Source organism: Falco rusticolus, chromosome 3 (assembly GCF_015220075.1).
Source record: "Falco rusticolus isolate bFalRus1 chromosome 3, bFalRus1.pri, whole genome shotgun sequence".
Classification (NCBI taxonomy): Eukaryota; Metazoa; Chordata; class Aves; order Falconiformes; family Falconidae; genus Falco; species Falco rusticolus.
The window spans coordinates 19,206,649-19,223,804 of record NC_051189.1 but is presented as its reverse complement, the minus strand read 5'-3'; the positions used below and the strand labels follow the sequence as shown (position 1 = coordinate 19,223,804).

The following is a 17,156-nucleotide window of genomic DNA, read 5'->3' as shown; positions in this document are numbered from 1 at the left end:
AGTTCTAAACACCTCTGTTCAGCTTTTCTTCCCCCCACTTCAGTCAACAATTTTTAAATACAACTTTTCTAGTTCAACCAATTCTAATACCTATTATTCCCTTGTTATTTCACTGGGGTAAGTTGCTTTTAAAGGAAGAGGTTGATTATTTAAATTATGTTGTAAGGATAAGCACTTCAGTTCTAATAGAAGCTTTTTAAATACTCTGGACAACTAGAACATCAGATCTCTTCCTGGATTGAGAGGAGGCAGCCATGCGATTAAAAACTGCATTGTAACATTGCCTAGGATGTGGCTGAATAGTCTTTTGCAGGCCACTTTTAAGTCAGCTCTGCTCTTCCTACAACCCAACCAAAAGAGAAGTGGTTATACTGGCGAGGCACTGAGCTGGGCTGAGAAGCCCTGTTTAGAGGCAGAATGTGTTACAGAATCACAGAATAGTTGGGGTTGGAAGGGACCTCTGAAGATCATTTAGTCCAACCTCCTGCTAAAGCAGGTTCTCCTAGAGCAGGTTGCACGGATTCATGTCCAGGGAAGGAGACCCCACAGCCTCTCTGGGCACCCTGTTCCAGTGTTCTGTCAATGTCAAGGTAAAGAAAAGTCCTTCCTCATATCCAGGTGGAACTTCTTGTGTTGCAGTTTGTATCCATTGCCCCTTGTCCTGTTGTTGGGCTCTGCTGAAAAGAGCCTCTTGACACCCTCTTGACACCTGCGTTTAAGATTTTTGTAGACATTGGTAAGATCCACTCTCAGAATGTATTAGCTCATGTTCTGCAACATTTAGGCCACTGCTACACAGTTCTGGACAATGCCAGAACAAACCTATCCATACAGATCAGAACCGCAGTCTCAGATTTGCCTTAAAAATCAGGCAAATCTTTGCAAAGCTATGCCTAGGACATACTTTTAAGGGATTAGTGATTGCCTGTGCTTAACCCCATCCACGCAAAGCCACCTTTCCTGGCAGCTACCTTGCCTGGGACAGAAAGCAGCTAGAATACTGCATACAAAAGTTGTTTTGCATGTAAAACCCCCAAAATATTGTATAACAATGCAGCAAAGACTCAACATAGCAAACACATTAAGTCACAATCAGAAGCAAGCCACAGTTATGTCACCTCATAACAAAAGGGATTTTAAAATGGTTTTTGATTAGAAAGTAAGAAGTCTAGGAGATGAATACTTTAGGCTGAGAGTACTGGATAAAAGAACCAAGAAACACCACACTTTAGTGTTTAAAAAATTATTTTTTGCTTCTTAAACTCAGTTCTGCTTGAAATAAAGTCACTCTTCCCTGCTATTTGCCTTACAGTGTAAACTAGGCTTGCTAGACTTCCAAAGTTTTGCTACTAATGCATTTAACCTGCTCTTCAAATTTATATAGCAACTATGACACATTTTGAGGAGCAATGTCAAATTAAATCTGACCTGGGGCAGAACAGATCTTATTAGCCAGAATATTTGTTCAGTCATACAAGAGCCCAGTTTGGAAGAGACCTCAAAGGATCATCTGCTCCAAGCTTTTGTGGGAAAGAGAGCCTAGATGAGATCATCTAGCAGCCTGTTCAATCACATCTTGAAAACCTCCAGCAGCGGGGACTCTACCACAACCCTGCAACAGTTGTGCCACTGATTGATTGTTCTCACTGTAAAAATGTCCTTCTTGCGTCTAGATGAAACCTCTCCCAGTGCAGCTTGTACCCGATGCCCCTTATCCTCTCCATGTGGCTCCTTGTGAAAAGAGAACCTCCATGCTCTTTGTAGCTTCCCTCTAAGTACTGGAGTGTTGCGAGGAGTCTCTGTGAGCCTACTCTTCTCCGGGGAGAAAAGACCTAACTCCTTCAGTCTTCCCTCACTGGGGAAGGCTACAGTTTGTAGCCCTCCTTTGGGCCCTCCCCAGTCTGCCCACACAGTTCCCAAATTGTGGGGGCCAGAACTGGACACAGTACTCCAGGTGCGTCTTGACAAGTGCTCAGTAGAGTGGGATGATGACATCTCTGTCGCTGCTAGCGATGCCCCTGTGGATGCAGCCCAGGATCTGATTTGCCTTTGGTGCTGCAGCGACTCACTGCTGACACACGGTCAGCCTGCCGTCTGTCAGGGGCTGCGGGGCCCTTTCAGCAGGGCTGCTCCCCACCACACAGATCCCAGCCTGTACTGGTGTCCTGGTTTCGACTGGGATAGAGTTAATTTTCTTCTTAGTAGCTAGTGCAGTGCTGTGTTTTGGATTTGGTGTAAAAGCAACACTGATGGCACACTGATGATTTTGGTTATTGCTGAGTGGTGTTTGTACTACGTCAAGGACTTTTTAGTTTCTCAGGCCTTGCTGGCGGGAGGGCTGGAATGGCACGGGAAGCTGGGAGGGGACACAGCCAGGTCAGCTGGCCGGAACTAGCCAAAGAGGTATCCCACACCATGGCACGTCATGCTCAGTATATAAACTGGGGGGGGTAGGTGTTGGCCAGGGCTGCCGATCGTTGCCTGGGACTCGCTGGGCATCGGTCAGTGGGCGGTGAGCAGCTGTATTGTGCGTCACCAGTTTTCTCCCTTCCCTTTGGATTTCTCTCCTCTCCCCTTCCCCTCCGCTCTTCATTATAACTGTTACTGTTATCATTACTATTGTTCTTTTGTTTTTATTTCATTTCAATTATTAAATTGTTCTTATCTCAACCCTTGAGTTTCACAATCGTTTCCAGTACTCTTCCCCACACTTTCTGGGTGGGAGCGAGCGAGCGGTTGTGTGGTACTCAATTACCAGCTGGGGCTAAACCACAATAACTGGGCTCTTTGGTTACGTTGTCCCAGGTGCAGGACCTTGTACTTGTCCTTGTTAAACTCCATTCCGTTCTTGCTTGCCTGCTCCTCCAGCCTGTCCAGGTCTCTCTAAGACAGCTCTCCCTTCTGATGTGTCCACCCCACCACCCAGTTTAATGTCATCAACAAACCTGGTGAGGGAGCTTTCAGTGCTGTTGTTCAGGTAATTTATGAAGATGTACCTTGGGGGACCCCACTTGTGCCAGGCTGCCAGCCTGAGGTAAAACAATTGATTGCCATCCTCTGAGTGCAGCCCACGACCCAATTTCCTATCCATCTCACAGACCACTCATCCCGTCTATACCTTGCCAGTTTACCTAGAAGAAGGCTAAAGGGTAAAGAAAGGTGTGTAGATTTTTATACTTCTGGTAGACATTACAATAAGCGATTGCTTTCTGAAGTAAAAATCCTCTTGAGTTTTTTTCAAATTACAACAGATGGTGTATCAGTTCTCAATTTCAGCAGAGCATCTCTGAGACCCTAAACTTTAACATTCATGAAATCAGATAACCGTGGATATTTATTTAGAATGGTTTGTTGTTACCTCTAAATACGCAACTGCTTTGTTGTATACATACAACTACTAATAGTCATATAACTATCAGAAGCTAACTTTAATTAATAAACCCTGTTCACTTCAAGCCACTTTAGATCAACTGTCCAAGTCTTTATATGCTGCCTCAAGCATTTTATAGACTTACTGTGTCTCAAAAAAAGCCTTACTATTAACAGCAAAGAAAACAACATTCAGTTCCATGAAGAAATTTCTTTTAAAGTAACTTAAAGGCAGTGCTATTCCTGCCCTGAGAGTTGATAGAAAAACATGGGAGTTCCACAGTGCCCCAGAAAATACAGACTTTCCTTTTTATGGAAATTACAAAATCTGTCAGCTTCCTTTACAAGAGCTATTAAAAAGCCAGCTTTGGCACAAGCAACAGGCATTTGATAGCTGCTGGTTTACATCCAGTATGAACTGGAAACCAGGTAACCAGGAACGATGAGAATCAGATCTCTTGGCAATAGACAGCCGATCGTTTCTCCTTCCAAAGCCAGGTTTAGGGGTCTCTGGGAGACAAGCACTGCTAGCTTCTACATGGGTAGCTGAAGAAGTCAGTCAGCACACTGAACTTCCAGATTTACCCCTCCAGCAAAAACTTACCAGTCTTACAGCAAGCACAAAAGCTAATGTGTTCAGTGCTGGAAGGCTGTATGTGAGAAATGATACTGATGACCAAGTTAGATTGTAAGCTGTGTGGTGAATTGCAGTGTCTTTATAGCAGATAGATATTTGCATCTGCTAACTCTGCATCAGAGAAAAAGACATTGGCAAAGGGCAAGACAGTTAGGTACAGTAATCCATCATTTCCAGAGCTCAACAGTGTGCTCAGTCAAAAATTATGGTCAGCTCAATCACTGACGACTTCAAGTAATACTTCTACTACTTTTTACCATTCAAGTTTTACCTTCCTGTAAGGTATTTCAAGCAATTTATTCTGTCTTGCTTATACAGCAACCCATTTGATCAGCTGTTTTAAAGATGTACTGTATTACTTCACAGTACAAACACTTTCTTATCCAAGTCAGTTATTATCTATGAACACCATTCAAAAAAGGTCAAGAATTTAATGAGAAAACAATTTCTATCAGTTTGTATTTCCAAAGGGTGGAATGAATTAGTGAGGAGATTATTCTAAAGGAAGCAAGCTGATGATTAAGCTTTCCATTCTGCAGCAAATCTTTCCACTAACACTCTGTGAGGGGAGGAAAAAAGCAAGCAGCCTAAGAGAGAGACGCACAGCACCAGCGGAGTTCTGAATTCTACCTGGGTATTACTCACAGGGTCACCAAATGGTATATGTGCAGTGGGTTATGGATCCATAATGCCTGGTGAATTACAAGACTGAGGACTGAGGCTGACATTCTGCAGAGCCTCCCTTGAAGTTGCTAGTTTTTCTGTATGACAGTCTGGTTTCAGTCTGTAAGGGTACATCTGAATTCTGCCAGATGCGTTCACACAGACTCCAACTGCCTTAAAACCTCCTATGGCCTATCTAGTTTTAGAAGTCTTTGGACAGAATGACAGCAGTAAGATCAAAGTAATAAAGCCCTTATAAAAAAAGAAAAAGCAATTATTCATGAAAAAAGCAAGGGAAACTCTCCATTACCCTGAAAATGAAAACATGAGATTTGAGACAGAATAATTGGAAGTCTAGAATCACCAGTCTGCTCACAGAGGACAAACTGAAGGATTTGGCCAATTCAGTAGGGATAACCCTTCAAACACAAGAACTGTCACCAATCTGCTGAACAGAGAAAGACTATCCCAAATGAAATGGCCAATTTACTACTAAATTCATTTTATAAGTGCAGAACATTAAAGCCATAATATCTAACTGCCTCTAGAAACCTTGTCACGATTGAATTTCAATATCGAATGGCATTTAAGAAGGTACCCAGTATTTTTTTTCAAGGACCTGCAACAATCAACTAAAAGACAATAAAAGAATGGTCTCACAAACGTAAGTTATGTATAAGGAACAGCTAACAGAATCAACCAATAACCATTAAAACAATCTAAGTTTCCAAAATTTATAAGATATGTGCAAAATGCAAAATAAAGAGATCAGCAAGAAGGTAAAGCAAGACCAAGAACTCTGACTAGCGATTATGGCTGAACTCAACTGAATCAAAATAATTGAAAATGAAGTGTTAAAAAGAAATTACCAAACCCCTTACCACTACTCATTGTGCTGTCTACTCATTATTTCAAAACTTAGGTATCTGGTTCAATTTGCGAGACATGAGAAACAATGCTCACATCTTCATAAAATTTGCATTTGTAGGACAAAGCATTAGTAGAAATCTCAGCTTATCAATATATCTGTCATCACAAAAGCTCTTCTAGAGGATGAACACTATTTCAACCTAGTATTAATGAAGTATGTATTACATTTTTCTACTGTATCACAAGTGTTACAAACTGTCAAAATACTTGAAAAAAGTACCTTTTGTGTAATCAACGACAGCCTCCAATGCTGCTATTCGGACATCTACAAAGTGTCCATATTCTGCATATGACTTGAAGAGAGCAGGATCACTTGGGACATGACCATTCTTCTGAAGCACTCGAATAGCTTTTAAACAGCTAGATATGGCAGAAAAAGGAAATTTACATTAGGTCGATGGAAAGCCAGCCAAGATGAATACTTTCTTCAAGATCAAGTACTGCAATTTTTCTAGAATTGTATTATGCAAATTAACATGTTACAACTACTTTCACAGCATTAACATATAACTCTCACTAACTTTGAATTAGGCAGAAACACAACCAGATTTTCTCACCGTGTCAAATCCATTGTTTGGTGTCAGTAGAACTGTACTAACTTACAAAGAAAACACAACTCAGATTATGTTGTGTATTCCACAGATACCGTTACAAGGCTACCTTTTGCAGAACTTTCATAAATGCTCTTCCTAAAAAGGCACAAGCACTATCAATTTATGCCTGCTATTAAAATTCTACATTAATAGAAATTAATGTTGAAAAATAACATCAAGACAAATTTACACTACCAGCTTTCAGAAATTGCAAGGAATTTGACACGTAAGATTAAGACACGTGCTAAAATATCAAATATTAACTACAGAAGGGTATGTAAAAAACAAAAAGTCGTGTTAACGTGTCTGCTATCTTCATGTGTACAACAATTACTGAAACACACCTGACTGTAATGGTATGCCTGTAACTGGGAAGAAGCTTCTCCATATTCAGGAAACGGGTAATTTCTTCAAGAATAAGTCGAACATCAGGATTTAAGTTATCCAGTGTTCGAACTTCATTGTTCACACTAACTGCAGGAGTCACAGAGTTGGCTAGGGCATCAATCAGCTCAGCACGATAGTAGTTGTCTGAAAACTAGATAAACCCAACATTTAAACACAAGCAAATCTAACAATATATGTTCTTTAAAAGTTAAGAAATGTTGAAGCATCCTTATAGAACAAGATCTTAAAACAAAAACCATGTGAGAAACTGCATGAGAAAGCAAAACAGGAATAAATTTGTTCTGAAAATGGATTTGAGAGTAATTTGAGCAAGCCTACTATCAGTCATTAATCTTCACTCTATAATAAGAGTATGTTAATAGTAAAATGAGCATATTACTATTAATACATTGTTCTATAAAAATGGAAAAATCAGGCATTGAAAATTTTCCAGATATGGAAGAGAAAAGCCATTATTTCTAAATGTGAGCACCTAAAACTATCTGTTACTATATTCAGTACCAAGGCTATCAAGGTTAATGGGTGCTTAGTACCTCAGAAAATCACACAGTTTACCCAGACAGAACTTTGAAAGCTTCTGAGAGGAAATAATGGGTCCACTGCTGCTTAGTGAGGGAAATTTCACTTCTTTATTTGCTTCTTTTACCTGGGCTCTCAGTTTAATCCCTTCCATTATGCCGGCTGTTGCATTTGTTGGTTATGTTAGTAAGCAACAAAAAGTATAAAAATAGAATTTAAAAAGCAGGAAAAACAAGTACTGTTTTGAGTATTAGTTAATTCAATCTAAACAAACCCTTATCTGTCAGATTTGGTGGAAGATGTCAAATACATGCATGGAAGTGACACGCAAAAGTGAGGTGGGATCTCTCCTTGGGTGGTGGAGAGATATTAGCACCACTAACTCACCACATTCTGTGACTACCAGTGCTTGCACTCACATGTCTAACTCTACCTCTCCGCTCTCCATCATCCTCTTATATTGGTAATCTTGCAACAAGTGTCTTGTTACAGTATGTGTTTCTACACACAAGGAAGTGAGACTTAAGATGCTCTGGAACTGCTCCACTTAACTTTGGGTACTTAACTAGGAATAGTATGCTATCCTCCTAGCAGTTGTAGACTTTCTCTGTAGCTAGTCAGATGGAATTTTGTACCATCTCAGGATCTTAAAGGTCATCTAATCATCCTTCACAGGTGGTCTGTGTGGGAAGGAGCTTTAGATGACAATACTTCCAACTCAGATGCTTCAGTTTAGTGATAGCACAATATTAACCTCTGTCTCAGCTGTTAACTAGCTGAAGACAATCCAATTGTGTGAGCTAGAGCTGACATTCCAAACCAAGAATCCCAGAGTCTTGTATATCATTAAAAAAATATTTTTTCTTTTCCTTGCCCTTTCAAATAACTCTTCTCAAAGTGAAACCCCCTAGCAACAAACCAGTGCTTAACTTTGCATGCTACATGTTAGCCTCATGTACATTTTCTCAATACACATGGGTCTTTTGAATGAAAAAAGTAAAGCAAGAAAAGCATGCGTGAAAATGAAGACAGGCAAGTCCTTAGTAAGTCAACAAGCACAAAGAGCTTTGAAACATCCAAGAAATGCTGCCATAGAATTGTCAGCTACAGAACATTCTGTAGTTAACTCTCCTAGCCAGTTATTTACATTAGTGGCATAAAACATCATGCAGTGTATTAACACTTCTTTCAACAAAAAAGTGAGAGATTAAAATTCTTACCTTATTCTTCCTGTTATCGTTATACTTGATCAAATCCAAAATAAACATTAAAACCTCCTTAGGACAGAGGTTGTGAACATCTCTCAGAAGAGCCATAGCAACAGGCATAGTCTGTAATAAAATCAATACTAACTTCATTCTTGTATTAGTGAAATGATTGTTAGACCCTGAAAAGAGCTACACCCTGAAAATGAGCAATTAAGAATTTTATAATAGCAAATCTCTGAAAAGTTGTATTTAAATACTTTTTGAAAGTCATACCACATGTATAATTTTCAGAGTAAATAAACTATGTAATTATTACTCAATAATTAGTCATAGTGCAGACTTTTGAAAAAAACTATATCCAAGAAAAGACTCTCAAGTCAAGGCACTATCGAAAAGGTAACAAATGAAAAATAATGAAACACAGAAAATGACGAGGGAACAAATTCTGAGACAGAGAATTTGGGTACTTTCATGTGAACATGATGTCTAAGCTTCCATTACCATTCAGAGGTATAGACTCAATACAGCCAGTGAAGCCTGAAGCATTATTAGCCAGACAGATATTAGCCAGATTAAGTATTTATTTTAGAGTGAGCTAAGTAGCTCTCTAGGGTCCACTCACACAGATTTAGGAGTCTTACTCTAGATCTACAAACTTGGGACATGGGATTAAAAGGGAGAGAAGTATAAGATTTAGTGGGAAAGAACAAACAATGAGAAAAAGAGCAGAAAAATACAAAAGAAGGTCCAAGAAAAAGACATGGGGAAAAGGATGAAGCTGTTTTGGACAGAGTAAGAAAGCAAAATTTAAGTTTTCTCCATAATCAGGAATATGAAATCTGTGAAATAAGAACTAAATTATCCAATAATTATAAAGTAGATCTTCAGAGAAAAACATTGTAATTCATTTTGTTACCCACTGTATAACCAACAACTATAGGTCCAAGTAAAAAAACCTGCATTAACATCAAAATAAGACGCATCAATACATGATGTTGGCAATTCACAGAAAGGAGTGGGTAAAATGGATTATGCAGTGCCTTGAACTGAAAAGTCCACCAGTTTAAGGTAAGATTTATGAGATTTTATTTGCGGCACGTTATCATTGCCATTAATGAACAGACAGCTGCTGAATTCTCCCAAAAGATAAAATGAGTGGCTTTGTTACTGTGCAATAAATTCTATTTAGGAATGAGATAACAAATATTTACAAATAATTATTATGTGTTCTCCATTCTTCTGAAGAAACTGCTAATTTAACTTCAGCTACTCAGAAAACATTGCTAAAATTTTCTTAACTGATTTTTGACTAAGAATAGAACAAACAGATGCCATATAAGAAGGAACTAGTTATTTTGGATTGTTACGAATGGGTAAAGCAGGACTGTGCTACCCATATTCCTGTAGCTGTCAACTGTAGGAATGTGCTTGTGTTTTGACAATTCTTTTGAAATGTTCAGTGAAAACAAAAAAAATTTTACCTTTTGCAGAAAGTAGCTTTGAAAGTTCATGAAGTTGTTGGTTTTTACGATGTTCGGACAAGTCTTACAACAAAACATTCGGGTAAAGAGTGACTTCATGGCTGGTGGTCCAGTCCACGTACTTACCATGGAATTTGCAATCTGTATAATTGGGGAGGGGGGGGAAGGGAAATCATATTAGTATCATCACTGCAAGTTTAGTTTGACTGTAGAAAAATACAAATTTCCCACAATCAAAAGGGTAACTGCCAAGAAAATATTGTCCTTCAAATAGATACATATTTTCATCAATCTATTATCTTATATTAGCTAATATAAGCTTATATTAGCCTTCTCTACATTAAAGGTAAATTTTATGAAAATTGTTCCACTTGGAAGATGTCTTTCCATGATAAACTTCTGCTCTTAATTATTTTCTCTTTTATGTTTTAGATGAAAATTCTGTGTTTACTAAGCCAAGTTTTCTGACTCCACAGAAGCCAGTGATGGAAGAGGCTTTTACAATACCAACTTCCCAAATTTACCCTGCCAGTAACCTCAGCCTAGACGTTAGGCCTCAGCAACCCTAGGACCACCCCTAAAGCGAAAAGCAAGTCAGCTACCTCTAACTTTAATCATAATTCACAAAGAGACTGTGCACTGAGACGAAGTTATTGCTATAGTCTGTTTTGGTGTAAGGTGGTAAGGTTCTACAAAGACAAATCTGCTTTTATGCTTTCCCAGTATGTTGGGTTTCATACATTTAATGTATGGAGCAATGGAAGTCTGCAGACACGAACACCTAATGCCTGATGACGGATTAAGTCTGTTGACAACTCTGTGCGTGTTTGTGTGTGTGCATATGTGTACTAACAACTGGGGTCATTGCACCTTACAACGTAGCAGGAGTTTCACTGTTACAGACCAGCCACAAAGTAAAGGAAAAAAAATCTGTTCTCACACAGAAGAAAATTAATTTGATTCATTCCTTCTTAATTATTTAGCTTGTTTTAAAAAGTATTACATACACAACGTAAGAACCAAAAGCAAGAGGTTATCTGAAGATGAGTAGCAATCCATTTCACCATTGCTCTTACATAAGATGGGTGCTTTATTACTGAAAACCATTCTCCCACCAAGTCAGGCTTCAAAGGAAAGTCAGAGAGAGAAAATACTGCGGTCAGACTAGATGTTCCCTTTACAATAACTGAAGCATTCAAACTAAAAGATGCAGGTATACAGCCTTTTTAACACCTCTTCCTGCAGAGGAAGCCTAATTCTGAAGACTGCTTAGAAACCATGATGATGAACTTAAAACTGCAAGTGTAAAATAAAACCCAACAGTATAATCAAGGTTTACTATATTTACAAGATACTCAACATTCCATTAAAATCAGGGTGTACATTTTAACTGTTTTTTAACTTTACTTATTTTAAGCACTCAATTTTGCAAGTTCTATAGATGAACAATGGTATTTTCAAATTAAATCAACAGTAGTTAAGTCATCATATTTTCAGTATTTTTGGTCTTATAATGTGTTCTGACTCATTTGAATTTCTCATTAAATACTGACAGATTCCAAGTTTTCTACTTATTCTTTTGAGACACTATACACTCCGAGTTAAATGTATTTACACATTGCCCATGCTGTAACAGAAGTAACATGTCTTGCATTATTTCTACTTAAAAAGACAGCAGGTACACTCTATTTCTGCATCCTTCAATTCAGTATAGCATAAAAACCTGGCCTAAGATATAACTGTCATGCACAGCTATGAAACTCCTCAATGTTTGGGGGTGGGAGGGAGTTTGTGGTGGTGGTGGTGCTTTTTTAAACCTTATAGCACATCACTAAAGTGGATCTGAACAGGAAATTCAGCCTGCATACTCCCAGTAATTATTATTGTAACATTGTTTTTCCCTTTCTCTGGAGGGTTATTTGTCATGAACTACTCCGCAAAGTGTGCACACACACACACACACATCTATTAACATCTTTATCAACGACGAATAAATACATTACCTGGATACTTTATGCCTGAGAGACAAGTGCTGTTTTACAACTAAGTATACAGTACATTTAGAAAGTGTAATAAATTCGGGTTTACAATTGCACTGTCACCTACCATCTCTGCATCAACGCGAGTATACCAAGAACATTTTATAGCAGTAACCGCAGTTCAGCTAGAAGGTGCAAGTCAACAAAAAAGAACCCTCCCCCAAATATGAGGGACTTTTCTGTTTATTGACAGACTACAAACCCTGCATGTTTACAAGCTGAGAAAATTAAACTGAATTAATGTCAACAGGAAGTGATTCTTACTAACGTTCTGATGTTGGAACCAGTAATAGAATATATTACACTTTCCTCCCATGTAACTCACATAAACATAGCTACAGTTCTGTCCTGCCATGCTCCTTTACCTTGACTCAATGTCACAGCCATACTTCTTGCTTAGCTTTACAATCTTTTTCTTGTAAGTCAACAACCTTATCTGTAGACTCAAGATTTTTCATACAATTACAAATGAGAAAAATTGGTTATGATTATCTGCAGCCCAATTGCCTGAGAATTCAAAATAAAGACAGAAAAATCTATTGCATCTAACCATTGTACACAGCTGATCTTTTAGCATTTACCTGTGGAATGCACAGTTTTAAATATTCCAAGTGAACTCATTATGAAACATGCTTATTTTAAGTCAGATACAGGCAGTACCAATAGTAGCACATACACTGGCAGTATTACATTAGTGTTTTGTAATACTGAAATACTTTGTCACAAACATTTATTGGACTTTTATTTTCAAAATACGGCTGAAGGATTTTTTAACTATACAGGTACTTAACTACTCTCAACAGGTATACAGCAGAAAGCAAGCTATATACCAATAATCTGAACTCTTCAAATTTTAAGCATTTATGTCCATAAAAAAATATGTCAACAATGTGTCTTTTCAAAAATTTTTATTCTTCTGTGTTTCTACGCAGTTGTTTTACCAGGTTCTCTAATTTTCATTCTTAATGCTCATTTTGTGTCTAAAGAGAAAATACCTTCCCTTTTCAAGGCAGTTATTTGGCTTTTTAATATTTAACTGCAGACCAACATGACATTTATTTTGTGCCCCTATTCAATCTGAAACAACATAGAGCAGCAATCTGAATTCACATTAGACAGATGAATTTCAGCACTTCAGAGTTCTCAACAGGCAGGGCAAGGAACTTCCCAGTAAAATAAAAAAAAATATACTTTGGCTCTGACAAAAATTAAACAGAAGTCTTTTATTTCTGCCATTTAATGAAATCTGGAAAAATCCCTTGTGGTTTTCATGTCTGACATCTCAATTTTGACAATTATGAAAGCCTTCTGCAGTCTCCATTTACAGACTAAAATAATACAGCTTTCCTTTCAAATCAATCATGTTAAAAATACTTAGCAAACTCTTTCAAGAGGCTAAATATCAAGCCAGTTGAAGAACTGTGATGAATTTTGACCCATTTTCAAACATTCACAATGTCTAGTGGGCTTTCCCTTACTCCCATCCACAAAACCTCACCTTTGCAAGGCAGAAGCAGGCCAGCATTCTCACTCGGTAGAAACATTGTTCCTGTTCCAGTATATCAGTCAGTGCAAGCCGTGATGCCGGAGTAGGGAACTTTTCCAATGCCAGAATGGCTTCTTCTTGAGCAACCACATCTCTCTCATATCGAAGCTGGTATTGCCACATGAAATCAGATTGCTCAAATTCCACCTTCCTCAGTACTGACATATCAGGGTCTATTCTTATCCAGAGCAAGGGGGAATCAGCACTAAGACAGACATGAAAAACATCAGTATCTTACAACATTTCAAAGCTATAGAAATTCATTTAAATTGTTATGAGTTATTTTTAAAGTATTTAGATTCAAAAAAACATAAAAGAATCTAAGTTAGAGGGGTCTTTTCAAAGTCACCTGGTCCAAACTCCTGCTTCTAGGATGGCAATTCTGTAACATCGCAGGACAATCTGTCCAAACTTCTAATATGTCAAAGTGAAGACAGTGTTTTAGTATTTTCAACCTACAGATCTGAGTTCATGGTAAACTATTGTATAATCTCAATATATTTAATGCTTCCTGAGACACTATAACCTTCATAAGTGAACAGCACTTGATCACCTTTTACAGTTTAAGACTACCATAAAAATTCCAAAGAAAATGAAGAAAATCTGGTGGTAAACACCTATTTTTTTTCAAGTACTATTTTTTATCAATAGATGTGAAAGTGCTTTAAAATCACACACATGCTGTGATGTTGAAGGCTGACAAGGGTAACCATGCAAATGCAAAACCTGAAGTTTTAGTCCTACAGATAAAATTAAGTTAGTTGTGTTCCACCCAAACAAGCACTTTATAGTTTAGTATTGACACAGCACCATGACCACAGAAGTAATTTATGGGAGCAACAAGCACAAACTGTATAATAGTCTTTTACTCAGTTTTCCACATAAAAGTGGTAACAGAAAAATACAGATATGGAATTAGGAGAGAGTTCTGAATGACAAAAAGAGCATAATTATAAATATGATGCATATTTCTGTATACATTTGTAGACTATCTAGAATTACTGTCACAACAGTAACTACAGAAGAAAGGATAGTGAAGAGTGCACAGAAAAGAATAAACATTATTCTATATGCTTGGAGCAGAGGAGTCCAAACTGGACAAAAGAATGACAGCACCGCAGATTGGAAGGTTAGCACATAAACAAAGCATAAGTGACTTGCATAAAATCATATACCAGTTCAAAAGTAGTTCTAAGAGGACAACTGAAGTCTCAGCATAGTATAATGCAATAGCTACCTGCATATAACTGATTAGAACTACCCAAGAACATTTATGTTAATTGCTCTTAAATACAATTAAGAGACTATTTATTCTTGTCAACTATCATACACAAATGGTAACAATAACTTGCACCATGAAAATATCCATTATAAAATTGTTTATCATATTTTAGATGAGGGTAAATTCATAAGAATCTCCAACACTTTTAAGGTGACAAGAAATCTATCCTTCTTCAAAGAGACACCATTAGTTTTCAAGAACAGATTATTTACTTTCCTCAGCAAGCAAACAAAATACCAACACCTTCAGTATTTTTGAGAGCACCACTGGTTCCAAATCAAGGAGGATCAAGCATGTATTTACACTGAACAAGAATTTGCTTCCAAAGAGCTAAACAGTTTCAGTACAAAGCATTTCATCACTTATTCTCAATCTAAAAGTATTGTTTCACAATTAAACACAGACTTCAGGAACTTGTCTTAATGCCAATGAAATGGTCTTCATCGAGGTCCAACAAAAACTGGTCTCACTTTGTTTCAAGCAAATTCTTGTTTACATTTTACCTCTAAAGTCAGCTGAAAGATATAATTGGAAATGTGTAAAGATGAATAATTTATTGTATCACCTTATCAAGCCTAAGATTTTTTAAAAAACTATTATAGTACCTAACCCATGCATTTTACACTTTGCCAGCATTTTCACAGCTACAGAAAAATGTCTCAAAGAAGGCAAAGAAATGTGGTATGGTCTTGAAATTTGCCAGTCATACAATAAAGTACAACAGTACTATCAAATCCTTCAAAATAGTATGCTTTAGACAAGGGGAACATGGCTCAGTCTTACACAGAAACACCAACAAGCTAACTTACTCCATAGCAGACAGGTCCATGTCCACCTCTTCTCCATTCATCAGTGGAATCTTTTTCTTCTTATTTCTGTTAAAAAAGCGAAGTAGAAAAAAAACAGGTATTAATTACCATGGTAGCAAACGTATCTTTATAAATGGAGCACAAGCCTGCAAAAGTACTCTCTGTGTATTTCACCACACTGAAAAATAACGTTTTCTTCCAGCAAAAAATATTGACAACGTTGAGCTGTGCATCAGTTTGGTTCAAGTAATACTCACCAATAGGTTACACTGGTTTAAACTTGACTCCCACCATTTTTACAATTACACATAAGCATACAACTTTGAGAAACAGAGGTCAAAGTAGTTATTAAAATGTGGTAGGAAACTGAGAGAATCTCTCTGGGAAGCATGTTACTTTTCTTGCTCATTAGGTTTAGTGAACAGCCCTAGCACTGCTTAACAGAAACTGAAAACTATGCAAGTGTTTTATTCATAGAGCTTCACTTGAGGTACTCCTCTGGCCTACATTTGTCTTCCCTCTAATTTGTCTTTCCCATTCAAAGGTGTTACATAATTTATTAGTCTTCATTCAACTAACTTTATAAAAATAAGCTCTTTATAAAACTTTTTAAAACTGCTTCTAATTAAGAACTGCACATAAATGTAAGGTTTCTGCTATCCATAAACAGTAGTATTTTCACCCCTTACATCATAAATAAATCTTACTCAGTAAGATTAAGAAAATATAACACAAATATAAAAAAGGCATATATTTATCATCAAATGCATTACATGTTTTCGTACATCCATACTAAAAGTACTTGCAGTTTTTTAGTTCTTACCTTCTGCTTTTAGAATGGCAAGGTATATCATGTTTAAGACTGTTTTCCTCAATCTGCAACGTATGGTTGAATGATCCATCAAGTTCCTGCACTGTCACTTTCAGAGGACCCTTCAAATTCACAAGATTTTGTTATTAACATTAAAATTACATTTATTAATATATACGTCATACTTGGACTTGTAGGTAAAATATGTAAAATTGACCTTACCACGTATTTCTGAGTCCCAGGAGACGTGTAGTCTTGTTTTATTTCCAATTCCAATACATTCCGTTTTCTATTAAATGCAAAACTACCATAAAATTTTACCACTCCACTCTGATCCCTATTAAGCAGTATAGGAATTCTTGTGCACAATGCAGTAGTTATAAACAAACATAATTCTCAATGTTTTCATTTTTTTACACTAGCTTTATGCTTCTTTATTCCTAGCATTTCCCATCCCAAGACTATCAAGAAATGAAAACACGTTCATTAACTTTTTAAGTTTTTTTTTTCTTTAAACAGTTCATTGATGTAAAATCATGTATCTTATAGAGAAAAACTGCAGTACAATTGAAAACATGAAACCCCATTTCTTGACTAATATCAATGAAACTTGATGAATCAACACACAGAGGTTTATTTTACCTGAAATTGTAGTATTAACACAAGCCACCAAGTTATTAAACGTTCATGTATTTTAAACTATCAATCTGTGCTTTAGGTTACTTATTTCACGGTGATTTACTGGAAATCACATCTTAAAATGCACCAGACTATAGCATTTTCCATGTCAGACTTCAGCATATTTCTATGGGCAGTGTCCTCTGGAATCCCTTTAGTATAATTTGGCCTTAAATTCCAGCA

The 17,156-nt window shown here is 37.2% G+C and overlaps 1 protein-coding gene across 3 annotated transcripts in view; it reads right to left on the bottom strand.

Moving 5' to 3' along the window:
• The window catches only part of TAF2 (TATA-box binding protein associated factor 2), a 63,886-nt gene that overhangs the window by 20,374 nt on the left and 26,356 nt on the right, over positions 1 to 17,156 (bottom strand). For all 3 annotated transcript variants that reach the window (XM_037379391.1, XM_037379392.1, XM_037379394.1), the window contains 8 exons: positions 16,518 to 16,632; positions 16,308 to 16,417; positions 15,485 to 15,550; positions 13,346 to 13,598; positions 9,809 to 9,949; positions 8,340 to 8,450; positions 6,537 to 6,730; positions 5,820 to 5,959 (listed from right to left, as the gene is read on the bottom strand). In XM_037379391.1, the coding sequence (XP_037235288.1) occupies positions 5,820 to 5,959; positions 6,537 to 6,730; positions 8,340 to 8,450; positions 9,809 to 9,949; positions 13,346 to 13,598; positions 15,485 to 15,550; positions 16,308 to 16,417; positions 16,518 to 16,632 (1,130 nt within the window). The remainder of the gene's footprint in view (positions 1 to 5,819; positions 5,960 to 6,536; positions 6,731 to 8,339; positions 8,451 to 9,808; positions 9,950 to 13,345; positions 13,599 to 15,484; positions 15,551 to 16,307; positions 16,418 to 16,517; positions 16,633 to 17,156) is intronic.